This window comes from Lagenorhynchus albirostris, chromosome 3 (assembly GCF_949774975.1).
Source record: "Lagenorhynchus albirostris chromosome 3, mLagAlb1.1, whole genome shotgun sequence".
Lineage (NCBI taxonomy): Eukaryota > Metazoa > Chordata > Mammalia > Artiodactyla > Delphinidae > Lagenorhynchus > Lagenorhynchus albirostris.
In genome coordinates, this window is record NC_083097.1 from 152,248,523 (window position 1) to 152,272,036 (window position 23,514).

Below are 23,514 nucleotides of genomic sequence, written 5' to 3' on the forward strand. Positions count from 1 at the left end.
ACTGATAGATGGAAAGAGCCCTGGCAGAGCTGGGAGCGGAATCTTCCAGACATAGGAACACAGGCCCTGAGGTGGAATGGTTTACACAAGACCAAGTCCCTTCTGCCTTTAAAAAAAGCCCTCCCTCCTAGCCCCTCTCCAACAGTTGCTGCCTCCTGTTCTACACAGATACATGTTTTCCAGTCATGGTTTTTGCCTAAGGTCTTCACCTGGGGGATGTGAAGACTTTCCAGATTGTTCCGAGCATAGTTGGAGTTAAGGGTACAAATTCCCAGACCTTTAACTTCCATCTGAACTCCTTGATCTGCCTGAGAAAACACCTCTCTCTAGTTCTTTCAGATGGCTTCCCACTCATGAGAGAAAAGCCACATCTCACCCAGATGAATCTCCCTGAATGGGCACCTCTGGAGAGGAAGGTGCTGGAGAGCCCTCAGAGCTTCCCAAGGACTTACTTCACCCAGTAAACTCAGGGCAAGACTTTGGCCTTGTCTGTCAGTCCTAGAATTAGAACCCAGCAGGGGGATGGTTGTCATGGGGAGACATATTAACATGCTGGTTTTAATTGAGAAGTGGAGTCAAATCTTTTCCGATTGAAAGTCAGTCTGAGTGCTGCTTCAGCAACACATATACTAAAATTGGAACACCACAGAGAAGATTAGCACGGCCTTTGTGCAAGGATGATATGCAAATTCATAAAGCATTCCATATTCTTATATTAAAAAAAAAGTCAGTCAGTTGGCTGAGGGATTTGATGATGGGGCCTGGTTTTGGCATTTCAGACACATGAGAGACGTTTTCTATAAATTGATAGAGTTGAATCTACAGCCCCAACGTTTTGATTAAGATATATTTAAAGCACACATGTAGTACACCAAAAATTATATTATTTGCAATATATGACTTAAAATTAGATATCGACTTTCAAAGATGAGTGGGTATATACATATTCTCTTAAAATTATTTTCTTATAAGTTTATTTACTTATTTATTTTTGGCTGCGTTTGGTCTCTGTTGCTGCGTGCAGGCTTTCTCTAGTTGCAGCGAGCGGGGGCTACTCTTCTGTGGGCTTCTCGTTGCAGTGTCTTCTCTTGTTGTGGAGCACGGGCTCTAAGCATGTGGGCTTCAGTGGTTGTGGCACATGGGCTCAGTAGTTGTGGCGCACGGGCTTAGTTGCTCCGTGGCATGTGGGATCTTCCCCGACCAGGGCTCGAACCCATGTCCCCTGCATTGGCAGGCAGATTCTCAACCGCTGTGCCACCAGGGAAGCCCCTCTTGAAATTCTTTAAAGGGGTACTTGATCAAAAAATTTGGAAGGCTGGGCAGTCCAGTGGTTAAGACTCCGCACTTCCGCTGCAGGGGACCCAGGTTTGATCCCTGGTTGGGGAACTAAGATCCTTCATGCTGCTCCACATGGCCAAAAAAAAGAAAAAAATTGGAAGACCATCCACTTTACTAAACCCTTACCCCAGAGTCTCATCCCTGCCTTTATATTACCTGAGCTCCTTTTAGTATTTATTGAATGACTACTGGGTATAAACTCTGAGCCACCCCATCACTTGCCAGAGCAGGACCTTTTATAAGCCACTGCTTCTTTCTCAACCTCTGTTTTCATCTGTAAAATAGGATAATATCCTCTTTTTGCAGGGAGAAGATGGGTGGTTGGGTGTAAAATGGTAACCCTTAGGCAGGCAGAAGGTAGAGCCACTCTCCTGGCCACAGGCTACAGACCTCCCCCTTCCTCTGACTGCATCCCCCCAGAACCCAGCATTCTTCAACTTCCCCTTCTTCCCCTGGGAATCAGTATGTTCAGAAGTGCTCCTCTGGAGGCTAAGGGTACATCTGAAAAATCAAGTGCCCAGAGAAGGAGAGGTTTGGGGTTGGGGAGGGAAGACTGACCTGTCGGGCTGGGAAGTCTGGTGGCATCTGAAGGAGGTGTCTTGTGAGCAGCTGCTCTGTGTAGGCCCTGCCTACATTCACATATTTAATCTGCACAACCACCCCATTTGTGAGGCTCAGGGAGAGGATGGGACTTGCTGGTAAGCGGCCCCGGCTGCAATTTGAACCGACATCTATCTAACTCCAGGTCCTATAGGCTCTCTTACACTTTCTGAAACTGTTGTCTGGCACAGAGACTTGTGTGTTCCTCAAACATCCCTGAATCCTTTTAGGGATGGTTTTACACAATCATTTAGTCCACAATTTGAGCTATAATTCTTCTGTCTTTTGGAGACACAGACTTAGAGAAGAGGGGAGGGGATAGATGAAGCATTAGGAAATGTTTCTCCAGCACTTACCCTGATCCTCACAGTCCTGGGCTTGGTCACTGGAGGTCAGAGAAGCATATGCGCTCTGTCTTGTATAAGGGGCTCACCAACTGGCTGGGACCAGAAATGTAAAGCCAATAGTTACTGCAGGGGCTCATTCAGGAAAAAATGACTGCCTGTAAGGGTGGAATCAGGGGAGACTGCCAGGAGGAGGAATCTTCTAAACTGGGCCCTGAAGGATGAGTAGGAGTTTGCATGACAGGGGAAAAGGCAGAGTGACCAGCATGAGTGCAGGCTGGATGGGATGTGGCCTGTCCTGGTACAGTGAGTATACTGGGCAGCTGGGGAAGTGATGAGGGCAGGAGGGCAGGGATTAGTGGCCACTACACACAGGGCTTTCAGAAAAGAATGTCTGAGAGACAGAACAGTAGAAGGTGAAAATTTGAGTCCCTGGGGTGGGGGCTAGGGCCGGGGCTAGAGGGTCAGATTAGCTGACATTTTGGGTAGGAAGGAAACTACTGGAGGGCTGCATGGCTTCAAATGTGGCCAAACCTTCCTCGATCTTAAGTTCCTGATCCAGTTCTGGGGAAACCACTCGGTGAGAGAGAAAGAAAACAATTCTTGGACCCATCACAGGGATGGTTGTGGTGTTCACCAGATTAGTTTGGGACTAATCACCAAAGGCCTCCAAACCTGGCTGTTTCATCAGAAAGCAGATGCTGCTCCTGTCCAGTGAGGATGAAGAGCTTGCACTGGGAGTTGGGGTTGGGAGTTTGACTTTGAATAGGTCACGCTTCCTATCTGGAATATGGGGCTAACAAGAGTGCCCATCTCAGGATTAAATGAGAGAGTGTCTTACAGAGTAGCTGGCACAGAAGAGAAGTCACACTGTTATTATAACCTAACAGTCCTAGCATATCCTAAGGTAAGGCCCTTGTGTTTCTAGAGGAGGTATCAATCTCTTCTGGACACTGCTGGCAGAGTGAGCTTTCAACTACACAAGTGAGATTTTTAACCTGCTTCTTAACCTTCCATGGCTCCCTGCTGCCTTCCAGATAAAGCCTGAATTCTTTAACTTGACCAAGAAAGCCCTCCACTGTCAGGCCCCTGTGGCTTTCCCCATCTTCATCTGAGGCCTCTTATTGCACTCATCACCTCTACTGCTCCCGCCACGCACTACCCTCTGGTCACACTGAACTGTGGTCAATTCCTCCAAAGCAAGGTATTTCTCTGGGCTCTTCTGCTGGAATCTCTAGCTCATCCCCTTCTTTCCAAACTATTCCTGTGAGTCCTTCTGGACTCCCTCTGGATGTCACTTCTGTGGAAGCCCTTCCCTGACTGTCCCTGAGGCCACCCCAGCTCCCCCAGCAGCTCTCTGGTTTCTCTCTCAGTACTCAGCTCTCTACCTTGTTACTTATTCTCTGCCTTTCCCACAAGGCTCTGAGGGGGAGCTCAATAATTATCTGCTGAATTAATGAATGAAAGGGGGGGCAGTTGTAAGAAAAAAGAAGTACACTGGTGGAATGTCTCGACAGGTATCTCTTTCAGCAGGTTAGGAGTAACAGTAATTTACAGATGAAGAAACTGAGGCTAAGGTAATCTCACTTTGCCTGCCACTCAAATTCCTGAGCACCTGTGGGCAAGACACTGTGCTGGGCCTTCTCACAGACAGTATCTGGAAGGTGTGCTGGCTAAGAGCAAGGGATTTGAGGCTGATCACACCAGATGACAGGATGCTGAGACCTTGCAGAAGGGCTTAATCTTTTGGACCTCATTTCTTCACAGGGCTGCTAAAGGGTTAAAGGAACTCATGTGTGTCAAGTGCAAGTGCCCAGCATGGTGTCCAGTACACAGCATAGACTCAGAGAGTATTATTGATGCTAATCTCTGTCTTAAGGATGGGAGGCGCAGGCCCAGAAAATTTCCCTGTGCTGAGACAAGGAAGGCCAGCCACAGCCAGCCCTATCCCTTCTTCCCCCACTTCAGAAGCCAGTGTCCTTGTGAGAATATTAGGTCCTGTGGGTTCCCTCAGCCCAGATCTGGCACACATGAGGGGCTTGGCCAGTGCCTGCTGGATTGGGGAGGCTCCAGTAGGGGCTGCTGTGAATGAGACCTCTGCAGCCATATTCCACTCTAAGAGGCAGGAAGGGACACTTGAGTCATTCCAGGAAAGTCCAAGAGATTTTCTCTGGGATTCCAGTCTTTTCCCCGAGACCATCAGTAAGCTGTTCATCCCCAGCTGCCTGTCCCCCTTTAGCCCCTACTCCTATTCCGTGGGGCCTGGGAGGTTGGAGAGCAGGGTTCCTATATGGCAGGGATGTGTAGAGGTCAGCCCTGGGGGGAACCACTGTCCCGGCCCCTCTTCACACCTTAGCACCTTTATTTAACTGTTTCTTCCTAAGGCCTGGGGCTTCCTAAGGCAGGCATCTCATCCTTTGTTTACCCAGCACCCAGCAATACTGCCTGGAATGCAGGAAATGGTTACTGAATGAAGCGGTGAAACACATTTCAGCATTCATCAAGTGCTTAGTCTGTATAGGCCCCTAACACTTACTTTCACCTTGCAGGATCCTCACAGCCACCCTGTGCATTGGAAGCCATAGGTGAGGAAACTGAGGCCTGGGGCTGTTAATCGACTGGCTCAAGGCCATACAGTGGCAGCTCACAGGCCCTCAGGATGGTCGTGGGAAAGTAAAGTGTTGAGAGTAACCTTAATGAATTGGGGCAACTGGCAGGGGGTAACTGTCAGTCAGAAATGATTGGCTCAAATTATTAGGTGTGAAGAAGGAACCAGTCAGAGCTCCCCCACTGAACTGCCTAGAAGGGATTAGCAGGAGTCACTCCTTAGTAGAACAAAGGGCAGGTCCCTGTAGGGCAGTACCCTGGGGTGTAGACCCAGCTCTTCTCTGGCTGGTCCTAGCACACAGAACACTGTCAACTTGATTTCGCACCTGGGAACAGTCAGGGTACCTCATCTCTTCAACAGAAGGAGGCCCTCTGGGGTCACAGTGCTCCCCTCATCACTCTGGTTCCAGGGGGCGCCTTCCTTCAAGACAGCCTGCTGCTCTCTTGGCAGGAACTGCATCCCAGCACTTAGGTGTGGTAAGGACCTGTTGTGTATCTCCTTGGCTGGTCTGTGGGCCTTGGAGGACAGGAGGCTAAGGGTATCCTGAGCTCCAAGCCAACTGGGGCCAGTTTTGGGGTGAAGGTTGGAGAAGGCCGAAGGATGAAATTTAGAGAGCTCCGCGCCAAAGCCAAAACCGCGCAGAGGAACGCCAAAAGTGGCCTTTCTCCCAGGTGGTCTCACGGTTAACAGATAGAAGGATGGCGGGTAAACACTCCACTGGGGCAATAATTATGCACATTTACTAAGCCCTGGGAGGAATGGTAGTCACGTGGCTCTCGAGGGCGCCGCCCTCAGCTTTGAGATGGAGTTAACTCTAATCACAGAAGGCTTTCTGGAGGAGGCGGAATTTTTATGGCGGTCGATTGTGGTTTTCTCTGAATAGCGAGGATGAGTTTCGCACTCTAGGGACCAGATAGGTCCCGAGGTGAGCTTTTTGTCGGGGAGCAAGCCTGGGGCGGGGGTCGGAGTTGGATCGGGTTAGGGGAAGGACCTGGGGGGGGTCGGCGTCGCGGGGTCAGGTTGTTTGCGTTCCCCCGCTTGCCTTCACGTTGTCTTTTGTGATTGGACGCGCTGCAGCCGCGCTAGGCCGGTGCTACGGGGTCCCGGGCACTGGGTGCAGGCCTCGAGGTGCCTGGCGCCCAAGAGCAGAGCGCCCCAGGCCAGGGATTAGGCCAGCAGGCTTGGCGGGGCCAGCCCGGCGGTCCGCCCTCCCAGCGCTGTTCCGCCGGGGTCCCGATGCTCAGCCCGCGGGGGTGAGGCGCGCGCTCCCCGGGGAGCAGGGTTGCTGAGCAGGCGGCCTGCGCCGGGCGGAGGTGGCACGAGAGGGCCATCTGCCTGGGTGCAGAGAACTGCAGCGTCCGCGGTGCGAAGCGCGACCCCTCCGGGCCCCCAGCTCGCGTCCACTGCCCCGCGCGCACTCATCTACTGACGCCCGCCCGCGCCCCCGGCCCAAGTCCCAGTGCCAGGCCCAGACCCGGACTAGGCGCGGGAGGCGGTGCAGGGATTGATTAGTGGACCCCTCCCCCAGCACTCCCCTCGCCCCGCCCGAGGCTGCGAGGACCCCTGGGCCCGGGGGTGGTGAGGGAGCTTCGTCCCCGCGGTGCCCGGGCTGGGGACTCGATCTCACTGGGCGGGGGCCGCACCGCGGCAGGCCGAGGTGCGGGCGCGCTGTCAGACTGCTGCCCGGGTCGGGTGCGGGGGGGGGGCGGTGGGCTCAGCGCGGGGGTCGCCCGGCCTCATCCCCCCTGCCGAGGCCACGGCTGGGCGGGCAGTGCCCGGGCCGGTAACCCGACCCGACCCAGCTCCCGGGAGCCGCTCACCCCGCACGGCCGGGCAGGGGGAGGGAGAGGAATGGGGGGGAGGGGGAAGGGAAGGGGTGGTGGGTGAGGGGCTGTGGGGACCGCAGGGCCGAGTCCCCGGCCTGTCTGCGCTGCTCTAGGGTGGCTGCCTTTGGTGCCTGGACGAGCCAGCCCCCTGCCTCGCGGGCGTCGGGCCTGCGGCAGAAGGGAGCCCTGGGGCTGTACAGGCTTGGCTCGGGGAGGCAGACCCGAGCTGCTGCCTCCATTTTGTTTCCTGCTCAGCTTGGTCTGTAGTGGTGGTGGTGTGGGCTTGGGGTGCGGCCGGGCAGGGGGTTCACCTGCGGCCGCGCCTGCTCGGGGTTTGAGGCCTCGAAGACCCCAGCCCCAGCCCCCAGGTGAGCCCCGCGGTAGGAGGGGGGTTGCCTTGGCCTCGGGCCGAGCGGAGCGGGCTGAGGGCAGGTGCCCAGTGGATGGGGAACCAGGGCTGTAACCTAAGATGGAGGCCGGGACTGACGCGGGCCCGAGCGGGGCTGGCGGGGCGGTCGGACAGGCCTCAGCCCGGCCAGGTGCCGCCGGGGCTGGGGCTCGAGACCGGTAGGGTGCTGGAACCGTGTGCAGCCCGGGGCCGGCGCAGCTCCCTGAGGTAGGTGAGGGGATCGGAGTGCCACCCACGACGCCCGCAGGCCCCGACACTCCGGTGAGGCGCGCGAGGCCCCTGGGGAGCCCGCCTCAGGCCCCGCCCGGGCAGCCGGGCCGGCCCGTAGGCCCGGGCCGCGAGCTGGCGCGCAGGGGGAGGAGAGGGGGCGGCAGCGGCGGCTCCGCTGATTGGGCGGCGCGCTCGCGAGCCCGACTTCACCCGCCCTGAACCCCGAAGAGTGAGGCAAAGGAGCGCGCGCCTTGGGGGAAGGGGTGCGCGCGCACTCGGGGCCCCAGCCGCACGCGGGCCGGCGCGAGGCGCTCGGTCGCTCGCGCCGCCGCGGGGGCGCGCGCGGTGGGGGTGTGAGGAGGAGGAGGCGGCGGCGGAATAGGCCGGGGCAGGTCGCATTCGCTGCCTTCTACCCTGAAGAGAGACGCGGGGGGAGGGGGGTGCGGTGAGCGGCTCTGCGCTCTCCCCACCGCTCCGCTCGCGCCCCAGTGTAATGAGGGTCACCCCCTCCCCCCAGCCGGCCCGGGAGGGGGCACGGGGCACGGTAACTAGTGCGCTGGGGTGGGCGGCGGGCAGGAGCGAGCGGAGGGGGGAGGCGGGCGGGCGGGGAAGATGGTGGTGGCCGTGAGGTGAGGGGCGCGGGGGAGGGCCGGGCGCGGCACAGGGTTGGTGGCCGGCGGCGTTGCAGCCGCAGGCCCCCTCCCCCTCCATCACTACCAGCCGGGCTCAGGCCTAGCCGGCCGGGACGCCGCGAACTTCCTCCCCGCGCGGCCAGTGCCCCGCCGGCCTCCCGCGCGCACCTCGGCCTCCGCCTCCCTTCAGGTAGCCGGCTGGGGGGCACGGGGCCGGCTGCCCTCCTGCAGCAAACTTTGCTTGTTGCTGAATATTGATGAGTGAGATCGGCTCGGCCAGGAGGTGCTGCCGGCGCTGCGGGAAGGAGCGCGGCCCGGGCAGGCGGCGGCGGCGTCGGCAGCAGCCATGTTTGTCAAGCTGTAGCAGCTGCTGCTGCCCTGACTCGGCTTCACTGGCTGCCTCCGTTTCTCCCCCTGCCGCGTTCCAGGCTCTGGGCCCTGCAGCCGTGGACCGAGCAGGCCTGCAGTCAGAAAGGCGAGCTTCGGGGTGCACCCGCTTCGGCCGACTCGCCTGCGGCCAGAGCACGGCCGCTGCAAAGGCTCCGGCGCCGGCTGGGGCGCAGGGTGCAGCGCTATTGTGACCGCTGCGCCCGAGCGAGCCAGAAAGGATGGGGGGGATAACGTTTTTGTGCAGCGTCCCGGAGCCCCCCTCGAACCCTACAGCCCCCTGCCTTCGGGAGATCCGGCCACAGGATCCCCAGCGGGGGAATGGAAGGACTATTGCTGTTTGAGATTTGGAAATTTCTACTGCCAAAGGGATTTTAATTTTAGATCAGCCCAACTGTCCACCAGTCTGCAGTGCAGAAAAAAGGGACGGCTGTTTCCATGTGGCAAGATCTGCCTATCTCCGGGAAGATGGAGTTTGCGGAGTCTCTCCGAGGCCATTTTTCCATCGTCAGCTGGGGAACTTTTTCCGCCCATGGAAGTGCAGTAGAACTAGGCTTCGAGGCCACTAGGCCTCTTGAAGTGGCTGCCATTTTGAAGATAAGAGCCAAATGGCCTATTAACTCAGATTAATTGCTGTGTTTTTGGATTCCAGGTTGATGCTGGCCCAGGATGGATCAGACCTGTGAACTACCTAGAAGAAATTGTCTGCTGCCCTTTTCCAATCCAGTGAATTTAGATGCCCCTGAAGACAAGGACAGCCCTTTCGGTAATGGTCAATCCAATTTTTCTGAGCCACTTAATGGGTGTACTATGCAGTTATCGACTGCCAGTGGAACATCCCAAAATGCTTATGGACAAGATTCTCCATCTTGTTACATTCCACTGCGGAGACTACAGGATTTGGCCTCCATGATCAATGTAGAGTATTTAAATGGGTCTGCTGATGGATCAGAATCCTTTCAAGACCCTGAAAAAAGTGATTCAAGAGCTCAGTCGCCAGTTGTTTGCACTTCCTTGAGTCCTGGTGGTCCAACAGCACTTGCTATGAAACAGGAACCCTCTTGTAATAACTCCCCTGAACTCCAGGTAAAAGTAACAAAGACTATCAAGAATGGCTTTCTGCACTTTGAGAATTTTACTTGTGTGGACGATGCAGATGTAGATTCTGAAATGGACCCAGAACAGCCAGTCACAGAGGATGAGAGTATAGAGGAGATCTTTGAGGAAACTCAGACCAATGCCACCTGCAATTATGAGCCTAAATCAGAGAATGGTGTAGACGTGGCCATGGGAAATGAACAAGACAGCACACCAGACAGTAGACACTGTGCAGTCAAATCGCCATTCTTGCCATTAGCTCCTCAAACTGAAACACAGAAAAATAAGCAAAGAAATGAAGTGGACGGCAGCAATGAAAAAGCAGCCCTTCTCCCAGCCCCCCTTTCACTAGGAGATACAACCATTACCATAGAAGAGCAATTAAACTCGATAAATTTATCTTTTCAGGATGATCCAGACTCCAGTACCAGTACATTAGGAAACATGCTAGAATTACCTGGAACTTCATCATCATCTACTTCACAGGAATTGCCATTTGTAAGCAGTTTTTGGTACAACTTAAATATATACTTAAATGTATATATACAGGCAACTTAAAGGGAAACTATAAAAACCAGTTATAACTAATTGGTTTTTTGTTGTTTATCAGTTCACAGATGAAAGCCTATTGCTAACGATAAGCTCTTTGGGGAAATTTTACTTTGATTTAAAAAATCATCTTCTATTATATGAGTTTGGTTCTTTTTTGATTTTTCCCAATTAACCCTCCATTGAGGACTGGCTAAGAGTTAAACTTTAAGGGCATTTGATTGAGTTCAGATTTAAATGTTCAAGGTGGAGGTATACATTTGTTTAGCTTTTTCTTTTTTAAGTGAGCCTGGCTTTGGCTTGCTGGTATCATGAGTACAGGTGAACCAGTTAATTACCTGGAGTCCTGTTTCTGCGTAAGGCATGGCTTATATTTTTAGTTGATGGGGTGACTTTTGCTGCAGGTTGAAGTGCATTTGGGGTAAACATTCAGAGTAGCTAAGATGAGAAGGCCTTCTTGGACATCAGTCAGAATTTAAATTGGGCTGATTTTCCTGAACTACCTGTTGTACAGCATCCTATGCTTCAGGTACCTGCCACCATTAAAACCTTTCCAAGTTTTAAATTTTGAAGTGTATAAAAATGTGTGGTATGGGTGTATGTGTATAGAAATGGAAAAAAATGTAATTTGAGTTACTCATTAGTGCTACATACTATTGTTAGATAGTGGTAAATGATAAAGTTTTTTTAAAAGTTTGATCTTACGCAGAATTTTTTGACTATTCGTAGTTAGCTAAATGATCAGTTGACTTTTCTTAGCTTCAGTTTAATCACCTTTAAAATCTGATTGTTTTAACTTGATTGTTAAAAGATTCCTTTCAGCTTTAAATATTTGATTCTGATTTTGTTTCTGTCCAGACACATTGTCATGGTCACCTGTAATGTCACCAAAGAGGATCCAATTTCCTCCCAACATACTGCTGAAATACTATGTAAAGATTTAATCAGAGAAAATTTTATGGTGTGTGGTGATAGTTATGAGTGCATTAAACATTCATTTTAGTGTATAGCCCTGCTGTTCTTTAAAGTTAGAGAATGTGGGTGTGTCACTTTTGTTTCTGTTGATTCATATCTTAAATATGCTTTAGTACTCCTTGATTTCTTAGCTTGCAGTTGCAGATTTAAAAAATTTGTTTTGGTAGTAATCTAGAGGCTGTATTGTCTGAGGTATTTTTCAGGGTAGATAGGCTGTATTGGCAGCCTATTGGCAGCTCAGACAAATCCTTCTTCGTGGGTTCATGTTGAAATTTATTTTACATGTATATAGTTTTGTCTTTTGAACTACATAAAAAAACTTAGATCTGAAGGTGGAGATACATATTTCTCCAGAAGCATACAAATATAAATCTATCAAAGAAATGTCAGTGGAGTATAGGTTCTATTAAAAACAGTTGAAAATACTGGAGCCTATAGAAAGTATGTTATGCATCTAAAATGAGAGTTAACAAACTTATATAAATGTAGAAAAACTTTTTTCAGGTAGAAAATCTAAATTGCTTAAAGATTATGGACTTGAAGAAGCAAGTATCTTTATTCTTTTTTTTGCCCCCCCCACCCAGCTCTGCTGCTCATGGCTTGCGAGAGCTTAGTACCCGGACTGGGGACTGAACCCGGGCCACGGCAGTGAAAGCGCCAAGTTCTAACCACTGGACCGCCAGGGAACTCCCATCTTTATTCTTTCATTCCGGTTGTAGATGAAATCTGTTGCTTTGATTTTCACTTTTGGTGTGTGTATATATATATTTTTTGCCTTTGATATTTTTTAACTGAGGATTTAAAGCGAAATCAATCTCAAAATGCAAATGTAGTTGAACAATAAACCACACACTTGATGTTTTGAGACTATTCACAGTTGATTGGTTGATGTGGCAGGTACAGAGTGCTTACTCTGTATTAGATCCTGTGTTCAGGGCTAGAAATTAGAAAATCTTTTGCAAATGCTATTTGTCTTTTTTTCTGTCTGTAATATTGTGATAGAATGAGATTCTCCTGGCGAGATTAAGAGTAGTTATTAGGGTTTTAAGCCCTCTGTCTGGAATTAGGGAAAGACACATAGTTCAGCATCATATTGCCAGTTGTTTTGTACAACTAGCTATCAGCAGACTTTTCGCCTCCTGTCATAAACGAGCAGCCTCTTCAGTTTACCTTCATGTCCTTCAGTTTTTTCTGTGTACAGTGATGTGAAATGGTTGTCATTACAGTTAATAATCCTGACCTGGTGCTTTTATATTTAATTGTGTTGATACTGTCTAATTTCTGCCTATGTACATATACAATGTACAGTGCTTTGTACATTGTAGATACTTGGAAAAAATCTTCAAGGAAGGTTGGTCCCCAGAGCTCCAAGTTAAAGCAGTCAATAACTTACAGTTTATTAAGTGCTTTGGTCTGTATTATCTTATTGGGTCTTCATAGCCTTGTAGTAAAAACAGATGTCATAGAAGACATAGATCAACCTTCAAGGCACTTGATGTTATTGGAGACAAGACTGAAACCCTTGAAACCATAGAATTATCTGAGTACTCTTGGTTTTCTTTAGTGACTTTTGAAGGTCTCTGACACTCTTGCCTGGGCCTGAAGTGACTCATGGTTTTCTCACTAGGCTTATTGCAGCAGTTGTTTGTTTGCTACTCTTCCTCACTTAGATATTTTATGGAGATAAATATGAATAGAGTTAATTTATGCTATGGTGGTATTCATGAATTTGGGGATCCTCAAAGTTCTTAGGATGTAGCCAGCCTCCAGGATGGTCTGACATACATTTTATATTAGTGATCCTCTTTATCTAAAGACTGCTAAAAATGAATACACTCAAAATGAGGACTAAAATTTCATAAGTAAATAAGGAGAAAAAGGTTTATTTAGGATTTTATATTGAAAAGTAAAATGAAGAATTATAAAAGTAAGTTTTATTTATTTATTTTTGAAAAGACACATATATATATCTTTTAAATATTATTTTTTATTTATTTATTTTTGGCTGCCCTGGGTCTTCGTTGCTGCGCGCGGGCTTTCTCTAGTTGCTGTGAGTGGGGACTATTCTTGCGGTGTGCGGGCTTTTTGCGGTGGCTTCTCGTTGCGGAGCACAGGCTCTAGGCACGTGAGCTTCAGTAGTTGTGGCACATGGACTCAGTAGTTGTGGCTCGTGGGCTCTAGAGCGCAGGCTCAGTTGTGGCGCATGGGCTTAGTTTCTCCGCAGCATGTGGTATCTTCGTGGACCAGGGCTGGAACCCGTGTCCCCTGCATTGGTAGGCAGATTCCCAACCACTGCGCCACCAGGGAAGTCCTTAAAAGTAAGTTTTAAACCTTTATCAAAATTTTGATTATGGGACTTCCCAGGTGGTCCAGTGGCTAAGACTCCGTGCTCCCAATGCAGGGAGCCTGGGTTTGATCCCTGACTAGATCCCACATGCTGCAACTAAGAGCCCGCACACGGCAACGAAGATCCCACATGCCGCAACTTAAGACCTGGTGCAGCCAAATAAATAAATACTAAAAAAAAATTTTTTTTATTATGATGGCAACTATTTGTTATAATAAGGCAAGAATCAAATAGATTTTTAAAAATTTTGTCCAGCAAAATTGTACCATAGGAGATGGCATACTTTATTTTGCTTCATTTTCTCATTATGATCATAAGGAGGATAAATTTTTAAAAATATTTAAGGACTTAATCAGTTTTACTGAGGTTTTTGTTTTACGAATATCCATTATGGAAAATTTCAGGTGTATACCGAAAAAGAGAAAATAGTTGAATTTCCATGTGCTCCTCACTTAGCTTCAAGAATTACTGATATTGGGACTTCCCTGGTGGATCAGTGGTTAAGACTCCGCGCTTCCGCTGCAGGGGGTACAGGTTCGATCCCTGGTTGAGGAAGTTACACATCCCGCGAGGTGCAGCTACTCCCCTCTCCCTGCAATAAAAAAGAATCACTGATATTTTGCCAGTCTTGTTCTATCCTCTCTCCACTGTGTCATTCACTAACATTTCTTAACCCTTTGATGTTCATATCACTCTTTGAAGCTCCTGTCCTGTATCCTTATCAGTTGTCACTTGTTTACTGGTTGACATAGATCAACTTTTCCTTGCCTGTAATTGGGGTGATTCTTCTTTATTATTTACATTGACTTTAAGGAACACAGCATCTTTTTGCCAGATTTGTTTGCAATTTTACGTTGTAATTGACTTGCAATGTAATACTAGTTAGTGCTTCATTAGGTAGTGACAGACACTGTATCGTACATGGGATGGATGTTTGTATAGAGACTTTTTCTTGGCCACTTAAAAATAGATATCTTGGGACTTCCCTGGCGGTCCAGTGGTTAAGAATCCGAGCTTCCACTGTAGGGGGCATGGGTTTGATCCCTGGTTGGGGAACTGAGATCCCGCATGCTGCGTGGTGCGGCCAAAAAAAAAAAAAAGGTATCTTGGTGTTGTAACAATATCCACCCGGTACAATCTTGGAGATCCAGAAAATACTCAAAAACCACTCCATGTACTAAGTTCTGTGCTATGGATGTTTACATGGTTAAGGAGATCAGTGGAGAGATGAATGAAACTTAGAGCTTCAAGGAAGAAGTGGGACTTGAATTAGTCTTGACTGGGTTAGGTTTGGTTAGGTTTAGAAGGGTACTTTGGATAAAGAGAACTAAATTGAACATAGTATTTTCAGAAGGTTGGGTAGGATGGGTGTCCTCAGGTAATAAGGCCTAGAAATCCAGACTGTGGCATTTGGTATTGATGTGATAGGAACTGGGATCCAGTGAGCAATTTCAGCTGAGAAGTGATTCAATGAAATCTGTGTTTGGAAAACTTTGGCTAGTAGAGAGTAGAGGCAATGTTAGGATGTAGGAGTCTGTTGCAGTAGTAATTAAAAATTAGAATTGATCAGAGTCAGTAGTAGAAAGAAAGGGGGTAAGTCCAAAAGATTATTTCAGAGAAGGGAAAATTGGCAGCCCTTTTAGGGTTGCCTGGATTGGAGGCAAAATTGGAGCCTGGATTTAAGGAATGAAGGAAAGAGATAAGTGCAGACGATGTCCACGGCTTGTCATGTTGGTGCCTGAGACAAAAATGATTCCTCAGGGGTTTTCTCCTCTTCCCTTCTCATCATCCCAGCAGTTCTCTACTCCCTGCTTTTCTGTCTCCACACGTCTCAGTTTCTGCTCCTTATCTGACTCTGTCCTTGCTGGAGGCCCTGGTTTTATTCATTACTCTTTCCTCTTTCCCTCTGGGATCTTTATTCTCAACCTTCACTGCATCACTTTTTCTGCCTAAAAACAGAATGACATCTTCCTATTCTAAAGGAATCTTCCTTTATCCTGTAACCTCTCCGATTATCTTTCCTCTTTACTGGTGAATTTCTTGAAAAAGTTGTCTACTTTGTTTACGTCTCCTTAAGCTCTGTGAATTGGCTTCTTTTTTTTTTTTTTTTTTGCTGTACGTAGGCCTCTCACTGTTGTGGCCCTCTCCCGTTGCGGAGCACAGGCTCCGGACGCGCAGGCTCAGCGGCCATGGCTCACAGGCCCAGCTGCTCCGCGGCACGTGGGATCTTCCCGGACCGGGGCACGAACCCGTGTCCCCTGCATCGGCAGGCGGACTCTCAACCACTGCGCCACCAGGGAAGCCCTGAATTGGCTTCTGTACTCTGTTGAAACTGTTCTTTTCAGAGTCACAAATGACACCTCCATACTTATCCTACTAGATGTGCAGCATTTTGACCACGACTCCTTTTATGACTGCTTGTTCTCTTTTCTTCCTCTTTCCGTCATTCTCTGCAGCCTCATCCGCTTTCATTGATTCACTTTACTGCTTCTCTACTGTGTGAAAACTCTCTCAATCTGACTTCTGAGCTTCAGACCAAGAAACTCAAACTGCCACCCGAGTTTCTCTTCCATCTGTATCATACTCACTTTTTTTTTTAAAGCTTTTAAAAAAATTATTGACATTGCTTTTTTATTTGTTTATTTATCTATTTATTTGGCTGCGTTGGGGCTTCTTTGCTGCGCGTGGGCTTTCTCCAGTTGTGGCGATCAGGGGCTCCTCTTTGTTGTGGTGGCTTCTCTTGTTGTGGAGCACGGGCTCTGGGTGTGGGGGCTTCAGTAGTTGTGGCATGCGGGCTCTAGAGTGCAGGATGAGTAGTTGTGGTGCAGGGGCTTAGTTGCTTCGCGGCACGTGGGATCTTCCTGGACCAGGGCTCGAACCCATGTGCCCTGCATTGGCAGACGGATTCTTAACCACTGCGCCACCAGGGAAGTCCCCATACTTACTTACTTTTGACCCTATCTCTTTTATTGCCAAACATGCTTTTCCTTCTGTCTTAATGATGGCATCATCCTCCATTTCTTCTCGAGGCTGGAAACCTTGGAGTCACTTATTTGTTTATATGATTCATAATACATTTGAGTGCCTCCTCTGTGCTATGCACTGCTAGTATTAAAAAAGGGAAAGACGTAGACTTGCTTTTAAGGAACTTTACTGTGGAAAACAAGTGTAAACAGTGACAATAACAGAATGCCACGTGGTCTGATAGGTGTTATAGGTACTATGGGAGTGTGGAGGAAGGCATGCCTGGAGTAATCTGGAAGAACTTCATAGAGGGTTATATATAATTTGAGCAGAGACATGCCAGTAAGTAAGAAGGAATAGCATATGCAAGTGGCAGGAAATTCTTTGATAGGAATCTGAGAGGAGTGGGGTTGTCAGGAGATAAAGTGTAAATATAGGCCTTGTATTCCATGCTGTAGGGTTGAATTTTTATGCTATTTCCATTCTACTATGATGTCTTTATTACTGGTCTTCATATAGTTTTTCTCTCCAGTCTGTCTGGAGAGACAGACAAAATTACCTCTGACCTCCAAAATGAGAAAACTAGGTCTCTGGTTAAAGCTTTATCTTCAGTGCCTCACTCCTCTCCCCATTTGCCTAACAAATAAGCCCAAATTCAGTGTCCTCTTTGATAGGACCTCATCCCGACTTTCCCAAATCTCATATGCTACACCCAGGGAATCTTGGCAGGGTTCAGCCAGGCTGAACTGTTAGCCTTTGTCTCCCTGATGTGATTCATCTTTTTGCATCTTAACAACGTGTAGCATGGTGCCTTCTTTGTAGTAGACACTTATATATTTATGGAGTAAAAGAATGAATGGTGGGGCTTGCCTGGTGGCGCAATGGTTGGGGGCCCGCCTGCCGATGCAGGGGACATGGGTTTTTGCCCTGGTCCGGGAGGATCCCACATGCTGCGAAGCGGCTGGGCCGGTGAGCCATGGCTGCTGAGCCTGCGCGTCCGGAGCCTGTGCTCCGCAACTGGAGAGGTCACAGCAGTGAGAGGCCCGCGTACCGCAAAAAAGAAAAAAAAAAGAATGAATGGTGCTATTCCAGAGATACAAGTTGGGAATGGGAGTAAATTTTAGGTAGGAAGGTGATGAGTAGACTGTGAATGCTCATCCTCAATGTACCAAATTTCAAAACTTCAGTGATTTTTTTTGACTTTATCTCCTCATGCATTTAATTTCTAAGGGCTTTGAATTTGTGCTCCCTGTATCTCAAGCATTCATTTTTCTCTCCATTCTCACATTTAATCTCTTAATTAAGGATATTAAATCATAATAGTTTTAACTTGGATAGATCCCTTGAGAATGTACTGTGCTACCTGTTTAGTAGAAGTCCCTTTAATCTCTCTGAGGCCCAGTTCCTCATCTCTAAATTGGGCGAATACTGTGTAGCCTACACGTTTGAAAGGATGCAACAAGATAATTTATCTGAAGCAGCTAGCACAGTGCTAGTTCTGAAGTAGGTGCTCAGTAAGTGATGCCTATTATTATTATATGCCAAGAGCCAAATGGACATTTGGAAGAGTTAGTTGTGAATTTTGAGAAACGTATCTTTGCACTTTTGCTTTTTTCTCTATTCTTGTAAACTGTTCTTCCTTAATCGGTAAGATAAAGGCATTAAGTATTTTTTCTGTTTTTGTTTAATAATCAGGAGAATTTGATCCATTTTTTTGTTTGGTAATCAGGAGAATTTGATTTGGGCCATAGGATCAGTATCTCTCTGCACTCCAGCTATTAAGTAGTTTAACTTTATTACTTGTTGCTTTTTGCCGGTTTTCTTTTGTCATGGATATAAATGTTTCATTTCCACCCCCTGGTTTTCAGGAGAGACCACCTCTTTTCTGGTGGTGGGTTTGATTTTCACTGAATGATCATTTCTGAAACTTTTTTAATGATCTCAAAATGTAGCCTTTTGAAGAAATTGCTATGAATAGTTTTAGTTAGAAAAGTAATATAAATTCATGGTAAAAGTGAAAAATGGAACATTAAAACAAAAAGGAACTTTATTTCTGTCACCCTTCATATGCTCCCTCTTTTTTTTTTTGGGCGGGGGGCCCACACTGTGCAGTTTGTGGGATCCCAGTTCCCTGACCAGGGATTGAACCCCAGCCCTCTGCAGTGAAAGCACAGAGTCCTAACCACTGGACCACCGGGGAATTCCCAGTTGTCACTCATGTTCATTCTTTATATTTTATTAGAATTTTCTTTGTGTTTATGTACCTTTTTTATCTTTTGGTAACATGAATGGCCTGATAAACATATTTTTGAATACCTAATGCGTTGAGGATATCCATTCATATGAGCATGTAGGTAGATCTCCATTTTTTATTATTGAAATTTTTATTGAAATCACTAAGTTCACATGCTGTTGTTAGTTGTTAGAAATAATACAGAGAGATCCCATGTATGTTTTGCTTGATTTTGCAATGATAATGTTTTGCAAAAACACCTAATATCACAACCAGGATATTGACATTGGTATAATCCACCAATCTTATTCAGGTGTCCCAGTTTATGTTTTTCATATTTTTTTTTTAAAGAAAATTCTATAGTTCTATAAGGACATATTCCAGATGTCCCTGGTTTTACTTGTACTTGTTTGTGTGTATGTACTATGTTAAGTTCTCTGCTTTTTTATCGCCTGCGTGGGTTTGTATGTGCACTACCACACTCAAGATGTTGAACACTTTTAATGCCACAAGGATATCTTCTGTGGTCCTTTTATATCACACCCATCTTCTTCCTGGCAGTTCCTCCTCCAACTTTTGCCAACTACTAACCTGTCCTTTGTTTCTAAAATTTTGTCATTTCAAAAATGTCCGTAAGTGGAATCATGCAGTATATATATAGCCTTTTGGGATTGGGTTTTTTTCATTTAAAATTCCCTGGAGAGTCATCCAAGTTAATTGAGTATATCAATATTTTATACCTTTTTATTACTAAGTAGTATTCCGTGATACGTATCTACCACAGTTTGTTTAACCATTCACCTGTTGAAGGACATCTGGGTTTATTCTAGCTTTTGGCTATTAGAAGTAAAAGTGCTGTGAACATTCATATACAGGTTTTGTGTGAACATAAATTTTCATTTCTCTGGGATAAATGCCCAAGAGTACCATTGCTGAATCATATGGTACTGCATGTTTACTTTTATAAGAAACTGCCAAGCTGATTTCCAGAGTAACTGTACTATTTACATTCTCACCAGTAGTGTATGAGTGATCCAGTTTCTCTTCCTCCTCACCATCATTTAGTGTTTTCACTATTTGTTTTAACCTTTTTTTTTTTTTTTTCTTTGCGGTACGCGGGCCTCTCACTGCTATGGCCTCTCCCATTGCGGAGCACAGGCTCCGGACGCGCAGGCTCAGCGGCCATGGCTCACGGGCCCAGCCGCTCCGCGGCATGTGGCATCTTCCCGGACCGGGGCACGAGTCCGTGTCCCCTGCATCGGCAGGCAGACTCTCAACCACTGCGCCACCAGAGAAGCCCTGTTTTAACCATTTTGATAGTTATGTAATGATATCTCATTATGGTTTTTGTTTTTAATTTATTTATTTTACTTTCTTTTTTGGCTGTGTGGGTCTTCGTTGCTGCACACAGGCTTTCTTTAGTTGTAGTGAGCGGGGGCTACTCTTACTGCGGAACACAGGCTCTAGGCATGCGGGCTTCAGTAGTTGTGGCTTGCGGGCTCTAGAGCACAGGCTCAGTAGTTGTGGTGCACAGGCTTAACTGCTCTGCGGCATGTGGGATCTTCCCGGACCAGGGCTCGAACCCATGTCCCCTGCATTGGCAGGCAGATTCTTAACCACTGTGCCACCAGGGAAGCCCTCATTATGGTTTTTATTTGCATTTCCCTGATAGCTAATGATGTTGAACATCGTTTGTTTGTTTGTTTTTGTTTTTGCTGTACACGGGCCTCTGACTGTTGCGGCCTCTCCCATTGCGGAGCACAGGCTCCGGAAGCGCAGGCTCAGCGGACATGGCTCACAGGCCCAGCCGCTCCGTGGCATGTGGGATCTTCCCGGACCAGGGCACGGACCCCCGTGTCCCCTGCATTGGCAGGCGGACTCTCAACCACTGCGCCACCAGGGAAACCCTGAACATCTTTTTGTGTGTTTATTTCCCATCTGTATATCCTCTTTGGTGAAATATATTCATGTCTTTTGCCCATTTTCTAATTGGATTGTTTGATTTTAATTGTTGAGTTTTGAGAGTTCTTTATGTATTCTAGATGATCTACATTCTTTATAATACCTGTACACAAGTCATAATTTTTAAGTATTGTTTCTACTTTTAGATAACTTATTAAAGAAACAATAAAATCATACAGACTTGTGGGTTCCCCTTAATAAATTGGAACAGATTTTAGTGTTCGTTACTGTTCTTAGGTGAAATTACTTTATTAAGGCCTCTAAAGTTCTTTTTACATGTCCAGTGACCTTACATAAAATATCAATACCATAGTACTGTGTTAAAGATTGTTGGAAGGATAAAATCCATTTTGGAGGATGAACAATTATATTTACACATTAGATTAAATTAAAAATAATTACAGGTTATATGATGTCTCCGCATATACCAGGCAGAATCTGAAGGTAGTCTTTCTTTGTAAATTACTGAGGGTATATTCCTCTTGGCATCTCTAATTTCTCTTGATGCAGTAATTGGAGCTGTTGGGGATCCCTGGTGAAAGTCGGCAATGTTCAAGTTTTATCTATACCCAGTAAAAATAATAGACATCAATGCCATGCTAATTGTTATTGGATTATTATATCCAAAGGCATTTTTTTAACATTTCAGTTGGTTCAATGGACAATGTATTGAATCTAATCAGCATATGAAGAAAACACTTCCACCATGCCATGATCTGTAAAGAATTGCAGAGCAGTTGTTGAGAGGTAATACAGTTCTACATTTGAAGTGCTTCCTTTTTTTTTTTAAACATAGTAGAGCTTTGAGGCAGAAGTGTTATAGTGCAGGTAATTAAACCACTGAAATTAGTTCTTTGGTGGAGCAGATATTAGAGTTTTAAGTAAAGTCTTGGTAGGTACCTTATTAATTTCATAGTAATGTCTGTGGAATTATTTCCTAAGGATAAACTGCTGGTAGGGGAATTATCAGGGCAATGGGTTAAATGTTTTGTCTCAGGTGTACCTACTTCTTTATGGCTTTCCAAAAGGAGTGTACCATTTCACACAGTTCTAAATAGTGTATATACGAGTACAGCATTTTCCTCCCTTTGATAGCATGCCAACTTTGATAGCATTGATGTTTTAAGTTTTTTACTTCATTAAGTAGGTGTATACTTCTACCGCAAGTTTGATTTTATTAATACAACTTTATTGTTGAAAATTATTTCTTTGTTTCTTGTTTGTGTTTCTCCTGTGGCCTTTGCTGTCCATATCCTTTGCTGACTTATCTGTCTGGATTGTAGTGTTTTATAGCCATTATCCTTTTATCTTACAGACATAAATATTTCTTCTCAGTCTGTTTTTCATTTTAGTTAATTTTCTATAGTTGTAGACTCGAAGTTTCATTTTTCATGTATCCAGATCTGTTTGGAGTAGTTTCTTTTATCGATTCGAAGCTTCTATATGTTGGATAAACCAACTTTACGCACTTGTAAAAATTTGAAGAAATTCTGTCTGCTACAGCCTTAAATTGATCTAATAGGGATTTTATTTTAATATCCAGCACTGTGCTGATGATAATTTTTATAGTCTTTAATTTTCTTTTTGAAGACAAATTCATATAGCTGTGCAAGGAATGTTTCCCTTTGTATTAGTTATCTTTTAAAAAAAAATTTATTTATTTGGCGGAGCTGGGTCTTAGTTGCGGCACGCAGGATTTTTCTAGTTGTGGCATGCAGGCTCTTAGTTGCGGCGTGTGAGATCTAGTTCCCTGACCAGGGATCGAACCCAGGCCCCCTGCATTGGGAGTGCAGAGTCTTAACCACTGGACCACCAGGGAAATCCTGTATTAGTTATCTATTCTGCCTAACAAATTACCCTCAAACTGAGCAGTCTAAAACAATAAACATTTCTCTCACACAGGGTTAGGAATCAGGGAGTGGTTTAGCTGGATGGTTCTGGCTCAGTCTCTCACGAGATTACAAGCAAGATGTCCATCACTGCTGCAGTCATCTGAAGGCTGTAGGATCCTTGTCCAGTATGGCTCACTCATATGGCTGTTGGCTGAAGGAGGCCTCAGTTCCTTGCTATGTGTGCCTCTCCATAGGGCTGCTCACAGTATGTAGCTGGCTTCCCCCAGAGTGAGTTGTCCAAGAGAGGAGAGACCTAGCAAGGAGATCCAAGGAGATACAATGTGGTAGGGGAATACCCTGAAGTGTGGATCACTGGGGGCCATCTAGGGCAACTGGTTACCACGCCCACCCAATAAGAAATAAGTAGTTTTAATTAAAGGAGAAAGCTTAAGTATACAAAGTAGTGACACTTTAAAAAACGTATTTATTTATTTATTTATTTTTGGCTGCTCTGGGTCTTAGTTGCGGCATACATGATCTTCGTTGTGGCATGCAGGAACTTTAGTTGTGGCATGAGGACTCTTACTTGCGGCATTCGAACTCTTAGTCGTGGAATGCATGTGGGATCTAGTTCCCTGACCAGGGATTGAACCTGGGCCCCTTGCATTGGGAGCATGGAATCTTACCCACTGGACCACCAGAGAAGCCCCATTAACTTTTTTTTTTTTGCGATTTGCGGGCCTCTCACTGTTGTGGCCTCTCCCGTTGTGGAGCACAGGCTCCGGATGCGCAGGCTCAGTGGCCATGGCTCACGGGCCTAGCCGCTTCGCGGCATGTGGGATCTTCCCGGACTGGGGCATGAACCCGTGTCCCCTGCATTGGCAGGCGGACTCTCAACCACTGTGCCACCAGGGAAGCCCGCCCCATTAACTTTTTATTTTTATTTTATTTTTTTAATAAATTTATTTATTTATTTTTTGGCTGCATTGGGTCTTCATTGTTGTGTGCGGGCTTTCTCTAGTTGCAGTGAGTGGGGGCTACTCTTTGTTGCGGTGCACAGGCTTCTCATTGCAGTGGCTTCTCCTGTTGTGGAGCACAGGCTCTAGGCGTGTGGGCTTCAGTAGTTGTGGCTCACGGGCTCTAGAGCTCAGGCTCAGTAGTTGTGGCTCATGGGCCTAGTTGCTCCGCAGCATGTGGGAT

General features: G+C 46.8%; 1 protein-coding gene and 2 non-coding genes across 7 annotated transcripts in view; 2 read left to right on the top strand and 1 right to left on the bottom strand.

Annotated features, from left to right (window-relative positions):
• The first annotated feature begins 606 nt into the window (after positions 1-606).
• LOC132518889 (U6 spliceosomal RNA) lies at positions 607-712 on the top strand. Its single transcript, XR_009540014.1, has one exon. It is a non-coding gene; the product is annotated as a U6 spliceosomal RNA (small nuclear RNA).
• Positions 713-7,698: 6,986 nt separating this feature from the next.
• Positions 7,699-23,514, top strand: part of NSD1 (nuclear receptor binding SET domain protein 1) — a 135,760-nt gene continuing 119,944 nt past the window's right edge. For 2 of the 5 annotated variants that reach the window (XM_060144284.1, XM_060144286.1), the window contains exons 1-3: positions 7,699-7,879; positions 9,007-9,120; positions 9,861-9,950. In XM_060144284.1, the coding sequence (XP_060000267.1) occupies positions 9,091-9,120; positions 9,861-9,950 (120 nt within the window). In that variant the 5' untranslated portion in view covers positions 7,699-7,879; positions 9,007-9,090. Of the gene's footprint in view, positions 7,880-7,977; positions 8,158-9,006; positions 9,951-23,514 lie in introns of those variants that run through there. The other 3 variants (XM_060144285.1, XM_060144282.1, XM_060144283.1) reach the window with 3 other exon arrangements.
• On the bottom strand, positions 22,229-22,301 carry TRNAG-CCC (transfer RNA glycine (anticodon CCC)). The gene has a single exon. It is a non-coding gene; the product is annotated as a tRNA-Gly (tRNA).